Source organism: Nycticebus coucang, chromosome 16 (assembly GCF_027406575.1).
Source record: "Nycticebus coucang isolate mNycCou1 chromosome 16, mNycCou1.pri, whole genome shotgun sequence".
Lineage (NCBI taxonomy): Eukaryota > Metazoa > Chordata > Mammalia > Primates > Lorisidae > Nycticebus > Nycticebus coucang.
The window spans coordinates 73,120,932-73,141,491 of record NC_069795.1 but is presented as its reverse complement, the minus strand read 5'-3'; the positions used below and the strand labels follow the sequence as shown (position 1 = coordinate 73,141,491).

The following is a 20,560-nucleotide window of genomic DNA, read 5'->3' as shown; positions in this document are numbered from 1 at the left end:
TACACCATTTTAAAGATTATTATTCATTGCTTGTTATTTATTCTGATCTTCCATTTTGTGGATAGGCCACATTTTCTTTATGTCTTCCTTGTGATTGGACACTTTGATTATTTCCACTTTCTGGCTCATGTGAATACTGCTGTGAATGTGCGTGTACAAGCTTTTGTATAGACATATATTTTCATTTCTTTCGGAGATACACACACACGCACATATTTACGTACACACTTCTACAAGGGGGATTGCTAGGTCATATGATAATTATTTAACCTTTGGATGCACCGCCAGACTGTTTTCCGGAATGGCTACAACCCCACCAGCAAGGATACAGATAGGATACAGTTTCTCCACATCTTTGCCAACAGTAGTTACTATTTGTCTTTTTGATTACAGCCATCCTAGTGGGTGTGAAGTGTACCTCATTTTGGTTTTGATTTGCATTTCCCTAATGACTAATGATATTGAATATCTTTTCATGTCCTTGTTGGCCATATCTTCTTTGAAGAAATGCCTTTTGAAGTTCATTGCCCATTTGTAATTGGATTATTTACCTTTTTATTGTTGCATTTTAAGGGTTCTTTATGTATTTTGGATGTAAGTTCTTTTGTTATGTATGCTTTGCATATACTTTTTCCTGGCTGTGGATGATCTTTTTACTTTCTTGATGGTGTCCTTTGAATCACTTCAGTGGAGTTTAATTTTGATGAAGTTCAATTTATTTTTTATTTTTGTGCTTTTACTATCCTATATAATAAACCATTGCCTAATCCAGGGTCACAAGATTTACACCTATGTTTTCTTCTAGGAGTTTTATAGCTGTAGCTGTTACATTTAGGTCTTTGATCGATTTTGAGTTAATTTTTGTATATTGTATGAGAAAGTGATCCAAATCCATCCTTTTACATGTGACTATCCAATTTTCCTAGTATCATTTGTTGAAAAGACAATTTTTTCATTGAATTTCTTGCCATACTTATTGAAAATCAATTGACTGCAAATGTAAGAGTTTAATTTTGGGTTCTCGATCTATTCCATTGGTCTTTATGTGCATACATTTATATTTTCCTTTCATTATTTCATTCATTTTGCAAAGATTTATTGCATACCTCTAGATTCTAAGAATCGTGCTTGATATATCCATGTTATTTGCTTTTGGGAACCAAACTGTCCCTCTTCAAAGCACAAATTTTCTTTAGGCAACCCATTCTAGCAGGATATAACATTTTTTAATTTTAATGATATATAAAGTGATTTTTCCCTCATTGCTGAACTATAGAGGCAATTTATAGATCTATCTCTTGCCAAATTGGAATTTATCCAACTGTATTTGAATATTTACAAGTCCAAGTGCATTTTAGAGAGCTTGGAAGAATGAAAATTTGTCTGGGCCAGTCCAGTGTTAAAGATGGGATTAGTTTTAAAGGGAAAGAAACAAAGATTTACAATCGTGATGGGAGGTTCCTGCCAGGAGTGGAGAGACCCATGTGCAACTTGAGAGGCCCAGGAATGTGGCAAGTCTCGTTGCTGGCAGCATAAGCCCAGAGAGAAGTGGAGGGCCTGCTAGATTGAATGCTACTTCCAAATTCTGCTTCCAGACTTTATTTTAGAAGCATTTCCTTGCCATTACAAAGTTATAAAGGAAAAAAATTATGTTTACAGATTATGGTTTAATGCTGGGTTAAGATGCATGAAAGGAGGCAAGAATTCTATGTAATTGTAGTGACTCATCTCTAGATAGGAATTATGGTTGTAGAAATTGAGAGTATAGGTCAAAGATATAATGTAATGTAAACTTAGCAGAATTTGGTGATTGTCTAAGATAATTAAAGGTGATTCCAGTGTTATAACTTGAGGACATTGGGAGAACAATTGTACCAGTGCTTGTAGTGAACAAGGTGGGAGGAAATAGTTGTAAAGATAACCTTTGATTTCGCTATGATTATTGGCCAGATATTCAAGCAGATACTAAAAGATACTCAGCCAGCAGATAATATATCAGGTCTGATATTCAGGAGCTTTTAACATTCATTAGACACAAATAGGATTGATTTCCGGTCTATGGTTGCCTCTTCATTTTAAAACTCCTACCTCTTAATGTCTAACTTTAAAAGTTAGTGTTTTTGTTTTCTGTATCTATATAATAAATGTAAAAATATACCTGGTCATTGGTTTTGGAAGGCTTAAGAAAGGTACTAGATTCTATGGTTTGGCAGTGCCACTAATAATATTATTGTTTTGAGGGAGGAAAAAGTTTTTAATACTGACTGCATTGAAAAGCTTTATATATCAGCATAGGTAAGTTTCAGTTGCTCAAGAAGGTTTTGTCTCTAAACACTTAGATGTGAATTCTTTAGAAAATGTATTATGTGTTGAAACTTATTACATGCATTTATTTATCTGTTCTTAAAATTTCTTTAGGAATTGTTCCATCCTCTGTTGTCCTGACTTCTTTCCAGGTGATGTCAAGAGTTTTTCTAATATGGGCAGTAACACATAGCGTCAAAGAGGTAAGTGTTTATACAGACTAAAAGAAAACAATATCAGCATTAACAAAATACTGGTCTACTTTCTGTTTTGCACGTTTGTTATAGCTAAAGATGGAACGCCAGGTCGTATCAATATAGCTGAAATAAAGTTCACATTCACTATAGGAATGGGATTAATAGCGGAAAACATACCCCAGGTATTCAGTGTGTTTAAAGAGAAGACTGATTAAATGCTAAAGTCCTCTGATCTCAATTCTTACGTAGGTTTGGATGGTTGGGTATAGTCTGCAAGTTGGTTATATTTTCCTAGTATCCGGCGCACTAAACTTTGGGCATCTGCATCCTTGTAGTGGGAATGGGAGACAGTGATTCATCAGAGCAGCTCAGTTCTTTTGGACCAGGGGAAATAAACTTGTTTACATTCAGCCTACCAGGACTAATGTTCTGCATCTAGCGGTTCTGAGAGACCGATAGTAGATACCTAGGCAGGCCAAGGGCTAGTCCTAAGAATCTGATGAAGGAGGTTATCATTACCATGGATGTGAATTTGCAATTGAGCTTTCATTTTTTGGAAGGGGATTGTTTTCTGCTTTTTCTAGGTCCGTTTTTTTCTTCCTAATGTCACCTTGAGGTACAGTACTTATAACCACAAGAAGGATTCAGTTTTCAGTTTTCTAGTTCTCATGACCTATCACCAGCATTATCAAATTCTCTGTGCTCCTGAAATGTGCTTATGTATTAGCATTATTTTGGCATTCTTTGTTCTCTATTCTCTGAAATCCCTGTCAAAACATTTTGTTTTGGGGGGATTTATTTTGACAATTTCATTTGTATTTCAGCTATTGAGGGTTTTTTTAACCTTTTTGTTGGTGTGTGATATATATCTAGAGAAATATACTTAGCTAATGAGTTTTTAGCCAAAGTTTAATAAATTTTGGTGAATAAGCTATTATATTTTTATGTTCACATGGAATTTGATGATCCATGGCTTTTCTTAAGATCTCTGTCACTCCTTGAAAGTGTCTAAACTTCCTGAACCTCCATAGTTGACTGCCTCTTTGTATTGACCCCCTCAAGTTGACTGAATTTTTCACAGACTGGACATGCACCACATGTACATATCAGTACAGTAGGCCTAGTTACTTATGTTGACCACCTCCATATGTTGACCAGTTTGTTATAGCCCCTTGGGTGGTCAACTTAACAGAGGTGCTAGGAATCATGGAACTTTTTTTAGTGATTATATATATATTTATTTTTAAATAAAAACAGAAAAATAAATCCTAATATAACATATTTGCCTTTGTTCTCACTCTTAATTGCTTATGGAGTTGGGAAAATTATTTTAAAAGACCATGTCATCTCTTTGTTCACTTCAAAGTCCTTTCTATAACTCATCACTTTTAACCTATATAGCAGTCCCCCCTTATATGAGGGGGATACATTCTAGGATCCCCAGTAGACTCCTGAAGCCAGGGATATATGCAACCCATCTTTCGCCCTCAACCGTAATGTCTTTTCCATCTTAACTAAGCACTTATCATGGGTTGTGGCCACAACTTTTGCAGTTGAAGGTGTGACAGCAAAATTAGCACAGATTTCTTTTTCCTCCTTCACAATTTTAAGGATTAAATACAATTCTTACTGTAGATTTTAGCAATTGCAGCATACAATTTGGAGAACTTTTACCTGTTCGATTAAAGGAATCCTTTTACGGCTCTCCTCTTTGGCATATCTGAATTGCCAGCCTCACTGCTCTTGTACTTTGGGGCCATTATTAAGGGCCTCTATCCTTTAATTATACGCCACACACCGAGGTGTAATCCGTATACCTTTTAAGACTAGCCTATTATTTTCACATATGAGGTAAAAAGACCCTACAGGACCTGCATCCTCGTTTGTCATTTTAGTCCTATGCCCCCTGGAATGCTGATCATATAAATGTTGTCATGCACATTGTGAACCCAAAAGGGGTTCCACCCGTCAGCTAGGGTGACACCTTGATCAGCAGAATATTAAAGAAAAAATTGTGGTCTCTATGCTCAAAAACTTTTTCTTGACCTAATATAGCAAATACATGTAACCTTTTTGTCTTTTAAAGAGACCATATATATGAACAAAGCAGAGCTCTGGCAGAATTGCCAAAGAGGGGTGAGGAGGGATACAGGAAGGAATCCATGCTGGAGCTACCTGCTTTCCGTCTGCGCTTTCCCAGCTCTCCCAGACCTGAACAGGCTCCTTCCGCTGCTGTCCTGTCTGGCCTCTGCTGGCGTTTGCTCTCGTAGCCCTCCGTTTGTGTTTGTGTCTTTGTTCCCTATTTGAACTGAGACAGGATTGGCATTTTTCCAGCCTGCAGTGGGAAATGCCACCTCTGTTCCTCACCATGACCGCCCTTCAGGAACAGACGAGTTCGCAGGGCATGTGTTCTTTGTCAGCAGTAGCTAAGCTTAGCCCATGTTCCTGGACATACAAGTAGGCCGCTGCTCTGTTCACTCTGCTCAGGACCTCCTTCACTCTGCTCAGCGCCCCCAGACCTCCTCCTGGGTTCTCAGTGTGAGATCACTGTGTTTGTGGAGCAGAAGTCCCAGCTCTCCTCCCCAGAGTAGTTGGGGAAGAGGCTGCTGAGACCTCCCTGTGGCTGCAGCCCGAGTGCAGTGAAGAGCTGCTGTACTCTGCGTCAGATAAAACTATACCCCCAGAGTACTAAACCTTCTCTCTTTCCTCCTCACCCTTTGCCAGCATTGGAGGAAAAGATGTTTTCCCACATTGCTCTGGAATGTTCTGTGAGTTCTCCTAATTTCCCAGTCAGCTATGTGTCACCTCCTGGCAGGCTGCTGGGCATATGACACTTCTCTACCATTCTCATCAGTGTTTAAGAAAGTTTCCTATAATCGTAATGGTTTTTGTTTGTTTGATATGTTACAGTTTACAGAGGGCTTTATTAAAGGATGTTATGAGCATTCACTCTTGACCACCATTCCTTACGTTAGGTGGTGGCCTCCATTTAGAGTCCAGAAGCCTGAGAGAAAGTGACTTCACACCCAGCAAACGGCAGATTGGGTTCTGAATCCAAGGTCTTTCCACCGCATCAGAGCTGCTGTCCGCTTGCCTTTTGAAAACTTGATATAAACTGCCCTACTTTTTGTTGTACTGACTTTTCCTGCTCCCCTAGGATCCGGAGGTGCGTTTCCTTTTTAACAGTCTCCTCATGCCACAATATGCCGAGATAGGATTCTCTTGTTAAATCATTTATACATCAGATACACACAGCAGCTGTGGGCCCTGGGTGCTTATCTGCAACATTTTGCTTCTCTGTTTTTTTATTGCTCAAGTGGCTCTGTGACTAATTTCTCCAATTAAATTCACCTTTCTCCTTGAAGTCTCAAATTAGGAGTTATAGACTTTTTTGAACCAGAATTACCCAGAGAGCTTATTGAAAACCCCATTCCTGGACCCACCCCGCACTTGATGCAGAATATCTGGGGGTGGGGTCAGGAAATCTGCATTTAGACTCCTCAGATAATATCATGAATTCTAAGGTTTGAGAAATGATCTAAGTTACCTCTGTGTCGTGCTGTGATTTCTGTTTGACCTTCCCTTCTGGATTTCACTTTACATTTCTGCTTAGTTTACTTGAAGACTAACTAAGTTGGCAGCATCTCCTAAGCCCGAGAGCCACGATTCATTCTTAAAGAATGAAAGCTTCGGGGTGCCTTTCTGCTGCTAAGTAAAGTTATATGGAGTTTCTGGTGCCTTCTCCAAACTGTAGCATCTTTGCTGATGACTAGGTAAGGAGAAGCTTGAGCAGCCCACCTTAAGGCAGAGGAAGATTTAAATCACTGCACTGAAGAACCAAGACTAACTTTCGTTTTTGGTTTTCTTTTTTAAGAGAGAGGCCTGAGGAGTCTGGCTGCTTCACACTGGGGCAGAGCTGCCAGGAAGGGCTTTGTCACAGGCGTGTGTTTCAGGCTACCAGGAAAATTGTTTAGAAGGTCATTTCCACCTGAGGAAGTACTGTGCCAACAGTTCTTCCTGGGATTTCTTAAGAAATGGCACCTAGCCTGAACAGTTTTATTATTTTCTAGGTAATCAGAACTCAGCATTCTAGAACCTGAAGGCTTAGCACCCATAACTTAGGTGAAAGCTGATGAGTTTTGGCCTTGACACTTAACCTTGTGACTCAGGACAAAGCACTTCAACTCAGTGCTCTGTTGTTTCCCACATTAAAACGATAATACTAACATCTGCCCTGCCTATGATATCCCAGTTTTCCTAAAGGTTAAGTGAGAAGAATATATGAAAATGAGGGGGCAGTATTTAGAAGTTAAGGTCTCTGGCAGCAGTTTTCAACTGAGCAGCTTCTGAAATCCCTCACGAAGCAGTGAACAACTGCTCTGGAAAGGAATGCCACTTCCTACATAGATGGAGCACAGTTTTTTTTCTTCCTCTTTTCCTCTTCTTTTTCACTCTTGTGGAAGCTAAAACTCCAGATGAACTACTGTCCTGAGTCCCACATTCCTATGGCCGCGTGGGCCCTGCAGTGGGGCTCGCCCTGTGCTAGTGTCCTCTCCACCTCCGGAGGCCGGCTGGCCTCCCAGGGCCTTCCTTCCCGCAGCTGCACGCTCTTCCTGTGCTCCTCAGTGGGGCTACGCACCACCCACGAACGTGGTGTCATGGTGCGGCAGAAGGGCACCTTCTGTTCCCCCATTATTCAAAGAGATGAGCTGCTTTGTCTGGGGATATACTGTTGCCCTCTCAGTGTCTCTTCTTGGACCAGAAGCCATGCCACCCTGTCCTCTAGCCCCAGTGCCCCTTTCAAGGCGACATCTCAGACGAGAAAGGCCCCTGAAACACACTCAGTATCCTTTGGCCCCTCTGAAAGCTGAGTGTCTAAATTTCTTCACCCTATTCCATCTATTCCCTTACTTTCTATTTTAAATATTCCTGTAGGTGGATTTACATCACCTTCACTTTTAAAATTAGTACCTCTCTTAAAGGTAAGAAAACCTCATCATTTGGTTATTAATCAGACGCTGTCAAACTTTAGACAGCTCTAGACAAATGCAGCACCACGTCAGTGCCATTTCCACTTAAAGACTGTGTTACTTGTCTCAGGGCTGTGTGGTTCCTTCTTCCAGGGCCTATACTTAGCATAGGTGATTTGGGCAAAATCAGAATGTACCTTCCTCTGTGTTTTGTTTTTTGCATTTTCTTTCCTGCCCCTTCCCAGCATTTTCTTGTACTATATATAGAGAGAGTCTATTTCAAAATAATGAAAAATATTTAGATACGTCAGGTTCATTATAGGTTCACTTCTGCCATCCGTGTGCATCTTTCTCCCACTGATGCAGTCCCCGGGGGGTTGTTCCTTTTGTTTTGTTTTGTTTTTTGTTTTTGGTGGTTGCTGTTGTTCCTTGAAAAACTCCACTGGAACTCATTTGCTCTTGAAAATCCACTGATGATAATTAAGTCAGTTATATCTTTGGGGAAAAAAAGACATTTTCTTAAGCCAGGGAAGCCGATGTTACCCCTACATCATACACAACACAGCCTATTTGTCAGTTAATAGTTGAGTAGTTTCCAGGCTCAGCAAAATCAGGAAGTTGTTTAATTTGTCTTTAACATTCACCTTTTTCTCCCCTGGGCTCTACTTCATTGCATCCCGCACCTTCCTTCCTGCAGTGATTCTGCCCCACAGAACACCCAGGCACTTGAAGCTCCTCAGGGCCTTTTCCTTTTTTTTTTTCCTTTATCTGAGACAGAGTCTCACTATGTCTCCCTCGGTAGAGTGCCGTGTCATCACAGCTCACAGCAACCTCACACTCTTGGGCTTACACGATTCTCTTGCCTCAGCCTCCCAAGTAGTTGGGACTATAGGCGCCCACCACAAGGCCCAGCTATTTTTTTTTTTTTACAGTCGTCATTGTTTAGCAGGCACAACTGGGTTCGAACCTACCAGCCTCAGTGTGTGGGCTGGTGCCCTAACCACTGAGCTACGGGCCCCAAGCCCTCAGGGCCTTTTCTTTTGATCTCTCACCCCAAGGGCTAAAATATGACATGCACCATTCCCAGTTGCCAATTCTGACACAAGAAGAGACAGGTACACCAGACCCCCACCCCACCCTGCCCCGCCCCCCAGGACTCTACACAGTTGTCATTTGGGTGGCTCTCAGGAGAGGAAAGGCTGGCCCCAGAGGAAAGTGTCCTGCTGTCCTGAGGCTCCTCAAGGGCCCAGTGCCATTCCTGCCCCAGCTGACCCTGTTCCGGGCTGTTCAACAGGTGCCCGTGCCTTGAGGCTGAGATGCTGGGTGCCTTCTTCCTTTCCCTCTTCCCCAGGTCTCCCAGATTTTAGGTTTTTCAGCACATTTTATGTTGTAGTTAGTCTTCTAAAATATGCTAATCTCCCTCCCATTTAGTGTACCCTCTGACTGCATTGCTGGGGGCTTCTACATTGCTATTTTTTTCATTGCTCCTCTTTTTAATAATGAAATTTCTGGCAAGCTTATTGTTGGAACACACCCTCTTCAAGCATAAGACCTGTCTGTGGTATTGGGTGATATCTTAATAATATTGCTAATAGCAGGAAGCCTGGTTAGAGCTGAATCTGGTTACTTGCAGTCCTGGAATTAACAAAGACTTTTGACTTTAGGAAATTGTCATAGAAAAAGAATGAAAGTGAAGGAAGAAAAAAATCGTTACCTTGGACTTAAAATAGTAGTTTCCCAAATAAGCACGTGAGATTTACAGGCTGGAGCCTGAGTGGTTTCACCTTAGTTATATGTCACTGGGTTGAATTAATGAAACACACAGGGAAACAAAGCTCTGCGGCAGAGAACTACACTGTCTCAAGTTGAAGTGAGTGCAGAGTCACCGGGAGTGATTCTGACGTTCACTAACTTCAATCCCTGGTTTCAAAGTGAAATGGATTAAGATGCTTATTTAGACTGTTTATTTAAAGCCACAAAAGGTAACTTTTTAGTGCTATCAGTGATAGAAAGTTGTTGGTTACCAATATTTTTCTTCTGAGTTTCTTTGGGATATTTCCTCCATCCGACCAAACTTAGTTAGTCTGACCAAACTTTCTCCAGTGACGGCAACTTTCTGTATTTCTGTTCTTTTCAGTCCTAGCAGTATGTGACCACACGGAACACTTGCTGTGTGCTTAATGTAACTGAGGAACTGAATTTTGGTTTAATCCTTTATTTTAAATGGCTGCATGTGACTGGAAGCTAGCCTTTTGGACAGTACAGCTCTAGTTCTATTTATTATTCTATTGATTTTAATCAGTTCAGTTTTCATATATTTTATCTCGGGTGTGTGTAAATGACTATAATCTTTCATAAGGCAGTCAAGAGAAAATTGGTAAGGCATCCTGGGTATGCTGTGTTCTTTAAATCAAGGGATTTCTTTCTGGCTCTTGATTCAGTTGTCATGCAACTTGCCATTGTGGGTGTGGGAAATGGTATTTGTGGTGTCCCCTGACCCGCCACAGAGGCAGCAGTGGGTCACAAGTGACGCCGCACCTCCGGCAGCAGCTGTAGCCTGACCTCTGCAAGGAGTACACCGTGACACCACATCCCGGGCTTGCCTTGTTGAAAACCACTTGGCATGCCTTTCTCTCCTTTCTGAGCTGAAAGATGCCGCAGGAGTGCAGTGTGCACTTTCTCCTCTGCACCCGAGGACTCCTGTTATGCGGTACAGGGGAGGTGATTGGCATGCATCGTGGGCATTGTCAGCAAAGCCAAGGAAAGTTGAAAGTTATTACCTACAAACTGCTCTGAAACAGGTGTGCTCCACAGTACAATAGAGACATTTTTAAGCACTGGTTAATATTCATTTGAAAACTTAACGTGTGGGAGGCAGAACTATCTTTTATTACCTGCTTCTTTGCCAAAGTGGTGGTCCTTTATATACTGTAGCTTTTTCAAAATAAATTTATTTTGAAGTATCAGATAGTTTAATTAAAAATAGATAAATGTAAGAAGAATACCAGGACCTTCCACCCCTGAGAGTTGTCCTGCACAGTGGATGCAGTCAGGTACTAACTGGTCTCACTGGGAAACTTGACCCCAGGGGAACCTGAAGAAATGTCCCCAGGCGCCTACGCTTATGAAATATATATAAAGCATATTTCCATTTCTTCAGGGAAGAGAGTTTAGTAACCTTTCTTTACTTACCCGAATCAAGAAGCCCTGTAGTGAAAGCTCTTACTACAAGCTGTGATGCATCGCCGAAAAAAATAAAGCCTATATTACTAAGCTGTCTGCATCTTCCAGAGAGAGGACCCTTTTCAAGTCTGGAGTAAAACCCTGGTGCACTTCTGGAATTTGTAAGATGTGACTTGCTACATGTGTGTGGACGTGCGTGCACATGCTGAGGGCATGCTCTGCATTTTAGAAGGGAAGGACAACTAATTACTAGGCTTGCTACAGTGAAGAGTTTTAACTTGTGTTTTCTTCAGATTACCTCCATAAATGTTTGTTTTTAACTAGACAAGTTTTGGCATTTCCTCTCTGACCTCATTCTGCTCTGGCTTATTACCAGAATAACCCAAAACTTGAAAAGTGTGCAACTCTTTTGCCTTCTGCATTGGTGTGGCCTTGTTTGAAGGAACCTTTTGTCAAGGTTACTGCTTCAAAGAAAAATACAATATGTTTAGATCCTGGAGTGTTAAACTAATCACATTTTTAAAAATAGAGTGTTCAGTATTCCATTAATCAAACTTTAAAATAGTGCTTTGTGGTTTTTCAAATTTTAAGAGTTTTTCAAACTGTTGTGGTACATTTCAGTAACACTTCATCATCTGTAGCAGAGGTTAGCACCTGTCCACTCTGTCCAACTGATTGGTGTACAAATATTCAGCCACATGTAGTCGCTCATCCTGTAATCCTTTGGGAGGCTAAGGTGAGAGGATCACTTGAGGCCAGGAGTTCAAGACTAGCCTAAGCAAAGCAAGATCCCCGTCTCTACAAAAAATGGAACAACTAGCCAGGCATGGCAGTATGTGCCGGCAGTCCCTGCTACTGGAGAGGCAGAGGTAGGAGGATCACCTACGCCCAGGAGTTGGAGGCTGCAGTGAGTTAAGAGGTCACTACATTCTAAACTGTCTCAAAAAAAAAAAGAGAGAGAGAGAGAGGAAAAGTTAGTTCAAGAAAAACGTGGTGACTAAAGAGTGCGTGCCATCTCACACAAGCAATCAGCGTGCACTCAGGTAGTGAGTGCCAGATAGATCCAGTGTTATGAAGTCTGAATGTAAGAAAAGGCAGTGAAATCTCTCAGTTTTTAAAAACTGGTTCAGATATTTTTAAAGTACTATGCAAGCCCAAACAGAACATCTGTGGTCCAGGGCACTGGTCACCATTTTGATTGTTTCTGCTCCAGGAGACGGTGTTCATAGCCTATTTTTATTTTCTCTATTTTTATTTTCTCTTTTCAAATTTTTGCAATTATTATTCTTTCGTAGAACAAAAGGAACCATGACATTTCACAAAATATATTGTTGATTTCATGTTCTTTTGACATTTCAGTTACATTTCCAACAACAATGAATCCTCTGGAGTGCCGGGCAGCCACATTGGGGCACTGCACTTAGAGATTTGGGGGCAGACTGTGGGGCTACTACACTGGCTTTTCCTCAGGTGCCACAGAAACCAACTGGTGGGAATATTGTTCTCTGGGCCATCATCACTGTAGTTAATCCTATCACATTATAAGATACTTAACACTGGATTAGACATATATAATCAAGGTTGGTATTAAATATGACCCCATTCCAAGGCTTGAGTTGGGTCAAAGGTAATAGTCGCATGAAAGCTTTTCATTCATTAACATGCTCTTTGGAGATGAGAGAATCAGACAGGACAAGGAAGAATACTGGGGAAAGCCAGCAGCTGGTGACGTCCTTAGCCCAGAGTGGGTAGATATATGTTAACCTTCAAGTAGAGGAAGAGGTGGCGTCTTTTAAATAATACTCATGCAACAAGAAGCAAAGCAACAACCACTCAGAACATCCCTTGATGATCAGCCTAAGAAGTAGCGTTGTATTGAGTCCCAGCAATGACTAGCTTAGATAGTAAGAACTCAGTAAGTATGGGTTGAATTGAATTTTTCCTTTCACAGAATGAACTTTCCCTTTTCCTTTCACTGCTAACAGGGCAAACACTTTGCCAAACACTGTATATGCTTTCCTAATCCTATAACAACTGTGATAAGGCCCATATCTCCACTTTACAAGTGAGGAAACTGCAGCTCAGAAAAGATAGGTAACTTGCCCCAGGACATGCAGCCAGGAAGTCTGGATGTCTGTTTGATTCCAAGGTTGTACTTGATTGGAAAGAGGCCAGTTGTGGTGACTAGCAAGCTACTTGAGGTACCTGCCACCCTTCACGTTTCCCAGAAAATGGGCTGAACATGTGGCAACCATTAAAGGTGGGCAAACAGAACACTTTACATTCGTGCCCGCATGTCTGGCTTCGTCACAAATGCAGAATTGATCACGTGTTGCTTGGTGACTGCATGTTTATACATTTTTCTCATTGCATGTTGAGAAAAGTTTCTCTCATGAGTAAGAGTTGTTTCGTTTTTGTTTTTTTGAGACAGAGACTCACTTCATCACCCTCGGTAGAGTGCTGTGGCATCAAGCTCACAGCAAACTCCAACTCCTGGGCTTAGCTGATTCTCTTGCCTCAGCCTCCCGAGTAGCTGGGACTACAGGCACCCACTACAATGCCCGGCTGTTTTTTGTTGCAGTTTGCACAGGACTGGGTTTGAACCCACCACCCTCAGTATATGGGGCCTGTGCCCTACCCACTGAGCCACAGGCGCCGTCCAAGTAAGAGTTGTTTTTAATTAGTTCTTAGTTACTGTATTGTAATGGTAAGAACTTTTTGACCAGTTTCCTTTGTCATTGTTGGCTTTAAAAAAAAAAAAAAACTGCATAGGCCATGCAGAATGGCTCACACCTGTAATCATAGTACTTTGTGTGGACAAAGTGGGAAGATTGCTTGAAGTGAGGAATTCAAGACCAACCTGAGCAAGGGCAAGACCCCATCTCTACATAAATAGAAAAAATAGCCTGGAGGCAGGAGGATCACTTGATCCCAAGGGTTCGAGGTTGCAGTGAGCTATGACACACCCCAGACTCTAGCTAGGGCAATGGAACAAGACCTTGTCTCAAACAAAAAATATAAAAATAAAAACATATGTAGATAGTTGTATATTTTTCTCTCCTTTAAAGGGGAAAAATACTAATATTTGTATAACTTATATTTTTCATTTAAAGAATATTTTCAGGTCTATTTACTAGGCACACTATAATGGATTTTTAGCTAATACTAAATCATAAAGAACACTTTATATGCTAAATTGTTATATGAAAAGACTAACACTAATCCAAACATCCTTTTTCTGTTTTTAAGAGATAGAGTCGGGCGGCGCCTGTGGCTCAAAGGAGTAGGATGCCAGCCCCATATGCCGGAGGTGGCGGGTTCAAGCCCAGCCCTGGCCAAAAACTGCAAAAAAAAAAAAAAAAAGAGAGAGAGAGAGATAGCATCTCGCTCTGTCACCCAGATGAAGCTGAAGTGGTACAGTCATAGCTTACTATAGCCTCAGGCTCCTGGACTCAAGCAATCCTCCCACTTCAGCCTTCTGAGTAGCAAGGACTACAAGTACACTCCACCATGCCTGGCTAATTTTCAATTTCTTGATAGAGATGGGGTCTCACTATATCGCCCACGCTGGTCTCAAACTCCTGGCCTCAAGCCAGCCTCTCCGAGTGCTAGAGATAACACTTAAAACACCCCCACCGACTGGCCTAAACACATCACATCAATATTTATTACATTTCGATGTCTTATCAAGGATGAAATACCTTTTATTTTATTTTTATTTATTTATTTTGTTTTTTTGAGACAGCCTCAAGCTGTCGCCCTCGGTGGAGTGCTGTTGCATCACAGCTCACAGCAACCTCCAACTCCTAGGCTTAAGCGATTCTCTTGCCTCAGCCTCCCGAGTACCTGGGACTACAGGCGCCTGTCACAACACCTGGCTATTTTTTGGTTGTAGTTGTCATGTTGTTTGGCAGGCCTGGGGTGGATTTGAACCCGCCAGCTCTGGTGTATGTGGCTGAAGCCTTAGCCACTTGAGCTCCAGGCGCCAAGCCATGAAATTCCTTTTAAATAGGTAATTAGATGAGTTGTATTTTTGTTCAAAAAAGTTTAATCAAGTTAGAGAAAGGACCAAAATTATCCTGTTTTCCATCCCAGCCCCTCTGTTGATTCACCACCCAGGCACTAGTGCTGTGGGCCTCCACCTTGCTCTTCCTGGGGGCTGCTCTCCACACTCAAGGCTGTTCTGACAAGTCAGAGAACATGCAGGCTCAGCCCCAGATGGGCCGCCACCTATTACTTCTTTATTCTAAATCATTCAAACAAGTAACGCGTTCAGCATTTTCTGTGCTGGAGGTATTGTGCTGAGCACTGGGGTACAGGAGGAAAGAGGAAGCACGGTTGCTGCCTGCACAAGGACTCCCAGATCAAGCAGACAGATAACTTACAAGGCAGGGGAAGGGCAGAGGGCCATCACACTGGTCATCCCTCCATTGCCCCAGGTGAGGGCTGTTGGAGCCTACTGAGCTACCTAAGGAGCCATACCACTCTCCCAGACCCACTTGTCCTCCTGGGTGGTGAGTGAGTTAACACATAGAAAGTACTTAGAACAGTTCCTGGCACTTAGGACATGCTCAGATATGAGCTGCACATTAGCTGTGAAGTAACCTGATCTTTTCACAAGTTGGTAATTCCATTGCCAAAAATAGACAGATTTCTATACAACTGTTTTGAATTCTTTTCTATGCTCTGAGGTTTATAACTGAGATATAATTGACTTTTTCACATAGAAATGGATATGTTCTTTATACTTAAATAGTTTCACGGTTAGCTGGTGAAAATTGACGCATAATTACTTTTATGATACTTAAGAAATAATTAGCCCTGCTAATGGGCACTATCATTATCTTAACCATCATTATTATCCTAATCTAAAGCATTTGTTAAGAATTTGATTTTGTCTTATCACTAGGCTAAACCTTCTTCAAAGCAAATTAGTGGGCCTTGCCCTCAGAGAGTTTACATTCTAATCAGTAATAATGCTAATACAAATGGCAGAGCAGCATTAAATCTGCTGTCCTTCTCTTGCAGGCCTCTCTTGGTGTGCCCTTACTGGTAGGTTTTGTTGTAAACCAGCATTTCTCAACCTGTGGGTCGGAACCCCTTTTGCCGTCGAATGACCCTTTCACAGGGGTTGCCTAAGACCATCCTGCATATCAGATATTTACATTACAATTCATAACAGTAGCAAAATTATAGTTAGGAAGTAGCTACGAAAATAATTTTATGGTTGAGGGTCACCACAACATGAGGAACTATATTAAAGGGTCGCAGCATAGGAAGGTTGAGAACCACTGTTGTAATGGTCTCTTGTCTTTCTTACGGTTATATAGCCCGCCTCTTCCAGCAGACTTTTAGGCCTCACATCTAAAACAATATATCTAGAAACCAAGTGATAGTAGTGTTTGCTTCTTTTTTTTCTTTTTCTTTTTTGAGACAGTCTCAAGCTGTCGCCCTGGGTAGGGTGCTATGACATCACAGCTCACAGCAACCTCCAACTCCTGGGCTTAAGGGATTCTCTTACCTCCGCCTCCCAAGTAACTGGGACTACAGGCGCCCACCATAACTCCCAGGTATTTTTTGGTTGTAGTTGTCATTGATGTTTGGCAGGCCCGGCTGGGTTCGAACCCACCAGCTCCAGTGTATGTGGCGGGAGCCCTAGCCACTGAGCCGCAGGCTCCACCCAGCTATTACATTTTTAAAGGGTAAAAAAACACAGCAAATACGAATATGCGGCAAAGGTCACATGCAGCACAAAGCCTAAATTATATACTAATCTAGCCCTTTACTGGAAAAGTTTGCCAACACCTGTTTTAGAATATTACTATGGACTGAATTGTCTCCACCCACAAAATATTCATACTTTGAAGCCCTAAACCCCACCCCCGTGTGCTGGTCTGTGGGGCAGGGCCTTTCGGAGATAGGTTTAGATGAAGTCTTGAGGGTGGGACCTTCATGACCACGTCAGTGCCCTAAAGATACCATGTGAGGGCAGTGGAGAAGGCAGCCTGGAAGTCAGTAGGACGGGGTCGCCCTGATCTCAGGCTTCCAGCCTGCAGACCTGTGCTCTCCAGTATTCTGGGGCAGCCTGAGCAACTGAGACAAACTATCTCCACAGTTTTTCCAAGAGCAGACTGTAGTCCTATCCTCTTAGGTTTTACCAAAATCTCTTTGCCTCAGAAATGAAAGGAGATTTAGAAAGAAGAAAGAATGTTTGCCATAAAGCTTGGTCAGGCAATTTCTTAGAAATAACCAGAGTGGTAAGCAGTGGAGTCCAAAATGCTAAGAAGGAGAGGGTTTCCACAATAGCAACTTTCTGATGTGGTACCATCTGTTTTACTTTTGAACATAATAAAAATGACAGCTTTTCACATACTGATACTCTCTGTGCCTTTTAAAGTCAAACATATGATGCTATTTGTGTGTAAAGGGTTTTCTCTTGCACCCATTTGTTTCTCCAGCTTGAATTTCTATGTAAACTCCCTTGGCTAAATTACACAAGCCGCCTCCACGCTGCCGCCTCCACCCTTGCTGTAGAGGGGTGGGAACCTGCCGTCTGCACGTGGAGTGTCCAATACGCAGCTCACTGTACCAAGCCAAGAAAGATTTCCTAGCAGGAAGGGCTGTCCAGGGCCCGCTGTGCTCTGTGTGCTCGTTGTTGTGAACACGCAACTTTGAGACACGGCTATGAAACATTTTTGACAACCCGTCCTAAACCTGGCCTTCAGCCTCCCTCTTCTGCTTTGTAAACTGTAAAGAATCTTCATTATCTCCCTTCTCCCTCTCTGCCCTGGATGTGTCCTCTTTTCCCTTAAAAGACAATAATATGTATTTAAAGCAAACTTTATTCTTTTTTATTAAGCAATTTTATGGAGGTATAAAATTATAAAATTCACTCATTTGAAGTGTACAATTCAATGCTGTTTAATAAATTTACCAACTTGTGCACCTGCCACCGTAATCTAGCTTTGGAACACTTCCATCACACAGTATGATCCCTCATCCCCTTTTATGGTTAATTCCCACTCCCAGGCCCATCCACTACTCTATGTTCTGTGTCTAGGTGTACCCCTCCGAGACATTTCACATAAAACCGCATGTAATGTGTGGTCATTTGCATTGGGCATCTTTCACGCGGCATGTTTTACCCAGCACGTTTTTCTGTGTAGTACCATGTATCAATAATTCTTTCCTAACTTATGTTGCTGAGTAGCATTCTGTTGTGTGGCTACATATCACATTTTGTTTATCCATTCACCAGTTTGTTAAATATTAAACTTCTTTTTTTTCTTTTTTGAGACTGGGTCTCACTCAGTTGCCCTGGGGTGGAGTGCTGTAGCGTTATAGCTCACAGTAACCTCTTAGGCTCAAGCCATCCTCTTATCTCAGCCTCCCCAGTAGTTGAGACTACAGACACCCAACACAACGCCAAGCTATTTTGAGATACAGAGTCTCGCTGTTGCTCAGGCTGGTCTCAAACTCCTGAGCTCAAGCCAGTCCGCTTGCCTCAGGCTCTCAGAGTGCTAGGATTACACACACCCAGCCTTGACATATTAAACTTCTTATTCTTGATGATAAATAAAATTATATGTTTCTAGTTTTTAATTCAAAATAGTTGAATTGGGGCGGCACCTGTGGCTCAAAGGTGTAGGGCGCTGGCTCCATATACCGGAGATGGGAGGTTCAAACCAGGCCGTGGCCAAAAACTGCAAAAAAAAAGTAGTTGAATTGAACTTTTTATAATCCTAATTCTTTGCCCCTCAAAAAACCCATCCTAAGATAAACTGTTTTTTTTTTTTTTTTTTTTTATTGTTGGGGATTCATTGAGGGTACAATAAGCCAGTTACACTGATTGCAATTGTTAGGTAAAGTCCCTCTTGCAATCATGTCTTGCCCCCATAAAGTGTGACACACACTAAGGCCCCACCCTCCTCCCTCCATCCCTCTTTCTGCTTCCCCCCCCCATAAACTTAATTGTCATTAATTGTCCTCATATGGTTTTTTTTTTTTTTTAACTTCTGTGAGGCTATTGGTTGATTCTTTTTTCCTGAGTCACTGGCCCTTAATAGAAAAGCACCCCCTACTTGTTCGAAAAATGTTCCCAATTCCTACCTCCCTCTCTCCTCACTTCTCCTCCTTTTTTTTTTTTTTTTTAAGAGATGGGTTGTGAGCCACCATGCCCAGCCAAATCATGTGTTCTTATAATAGACATTGATCCTTAGGTGGAGTCTAATCTATTTAGACTGAAGTGATGGGGATGGAGACTGTTAATGCGGCTGAGTGCTGGAGTTTTATTTGTTTTAATAGCCCCCTCACACCCTGTTGGCCCCTGTGAAGCTTCTGATTCACCAAAACAAATCTCTTGGTTTTATAAGCCAGATCTTCTCCATTCTGTTCTGGAGTCGTTTTGTTGTTACTGAGTCCCATGTGAGTTTTATATTTAGCCTTGTTAATTTTGATCTTACTGGGGGTTGGGGCTTTTTTTATTATGGCAAATTATATGGTATTTTTTTAAATGGTAACATGAAATTTACCATTTAAACCATTTTTAAATGTACAGTTCAGTTGTATTAAGTACTTTTTCTTTTCTTTTTTTTTTTTTTTTTTTTTGTAGAGACAGAGTTTCACTTTATGGCCTTCGGTAGAGTGCCGTGGCCTCACACAGCTCACAGCAACCTCCAACTCCTGGGCTTAAGCGATTCTCTTGCCTCAGCCTCCCTAGTAGCTGGGACTACAGGCGCCCGCCACAACACCCGGCTAAAGTACTTTTTCACTGAAGTTCTTCAGAACTTTTTTTTGGAGACAGAGTCTTACTGGAGCCCAGGCTAGAATGCCATGTCATCATCATAGCTCAGAGCAGCCTCCAATTCCTGAGTTCAAGAGATCCTCCTGCCTCAGCCTTCCAAGTAGCTGGGTGGGACTACAGGCACCAGCCACAACACCAGGATTATTTTTCTATTTTTAATAGAGACAGGATCTTGCTCTTGATCAGGTTAATCTCAAATTCCTGAGCTCAAGTGATTCTCTCACTTTGGCCTCCCAGAATGCTGCAACTACAGGCGTGAGCCACCAGGCTCGGCCTCCAGATTTTTTTTTCTCTTCCCAAACTGAAACTCCATACTAGCTAAACCATAATTGCCTCTTTCCTTCCACCCCAGCTCCCAACAACCTTCTGCGTCTACTTTCTTTCTCTGAAGCTGACAGCTGTGAGTATGAGTGGAATCATGCAGTATTTGTTCTTTTGTGATTGGCTTATTTCAGTTAGTCTGACATCTTAAAGGTTCATCCATGTGGTAGCAAGTGTGAGAATTTCCTTCCTTTTTAAGACTGAATAGTACCTTGGGTATCCATTCATCCACTGGTGGACACACCTGGGATGTGTCCACCTTTTGACTATGGTGAATAATGCTGCTATAAACATGAGCATACAAATATCTGTTCCAGTCTCATTGGTCTTACTGGTTTTAACTCATTTATTACATTTTTCCTGCATTCATTAAATTTTGCCTCTATTTTATGTTATTAAATAATTATCTGCAAATCAGATAAGGCTGATCTCTTGACTTTTTCCAAGTCCCTTCTTTGTTTTTTAGTTTTGTTTTTATTTTTTGAGACAGAGTCTCAGTCACCCTGGAGTTGAGTGCTGTGGCAGTCATGGCTCACAGAAACCTCAAACTCTTAGGCTCAAGTCATTCTCTTGTCTCAGCCTCCCAAGTAGCTGGGACTATACGCACCCGCCACAACACCTGGCTATTTTTTAGAGATGGGGTCTCTCTCTTGTTCAGGCTGGTCTCAAATTCCTGAGAGCAAGTGATCCACCTACCTCGACCTCCCAGAGTGCTGGGATTACAGGTGTGAGCCACTATGCCCGGCCGTCCAAGTCCCTTCTTGATAAAAATGTTGTTTCCA

At 41.8% G+C, this 20,560-nt stretch overlaps 1 protein-coding gene across 1 annotated transcript in view; it reads left to right on the top strand.

Annotated features, from left to right (window-relative positions):
* The window catches only part of HACD2 (3-hydroxyacyl-CoA dehydratase 2), a 99,746-nt gene that overhangs the window by 66,396 nt on the left and 12,790 nt on the right, over positions 1-20,560 (top strand). Inside the window, exon 4 of the mRNA XM_053565248.1 lies at positions 2,419-2,507. Coding sequence (XP_053421223.1) covers positions 2,419-2,507 — 89 coding nt within the window. The remainder of the gene's footprint in view (positions 1-2,418; positions 2,508-20,560) is intronic.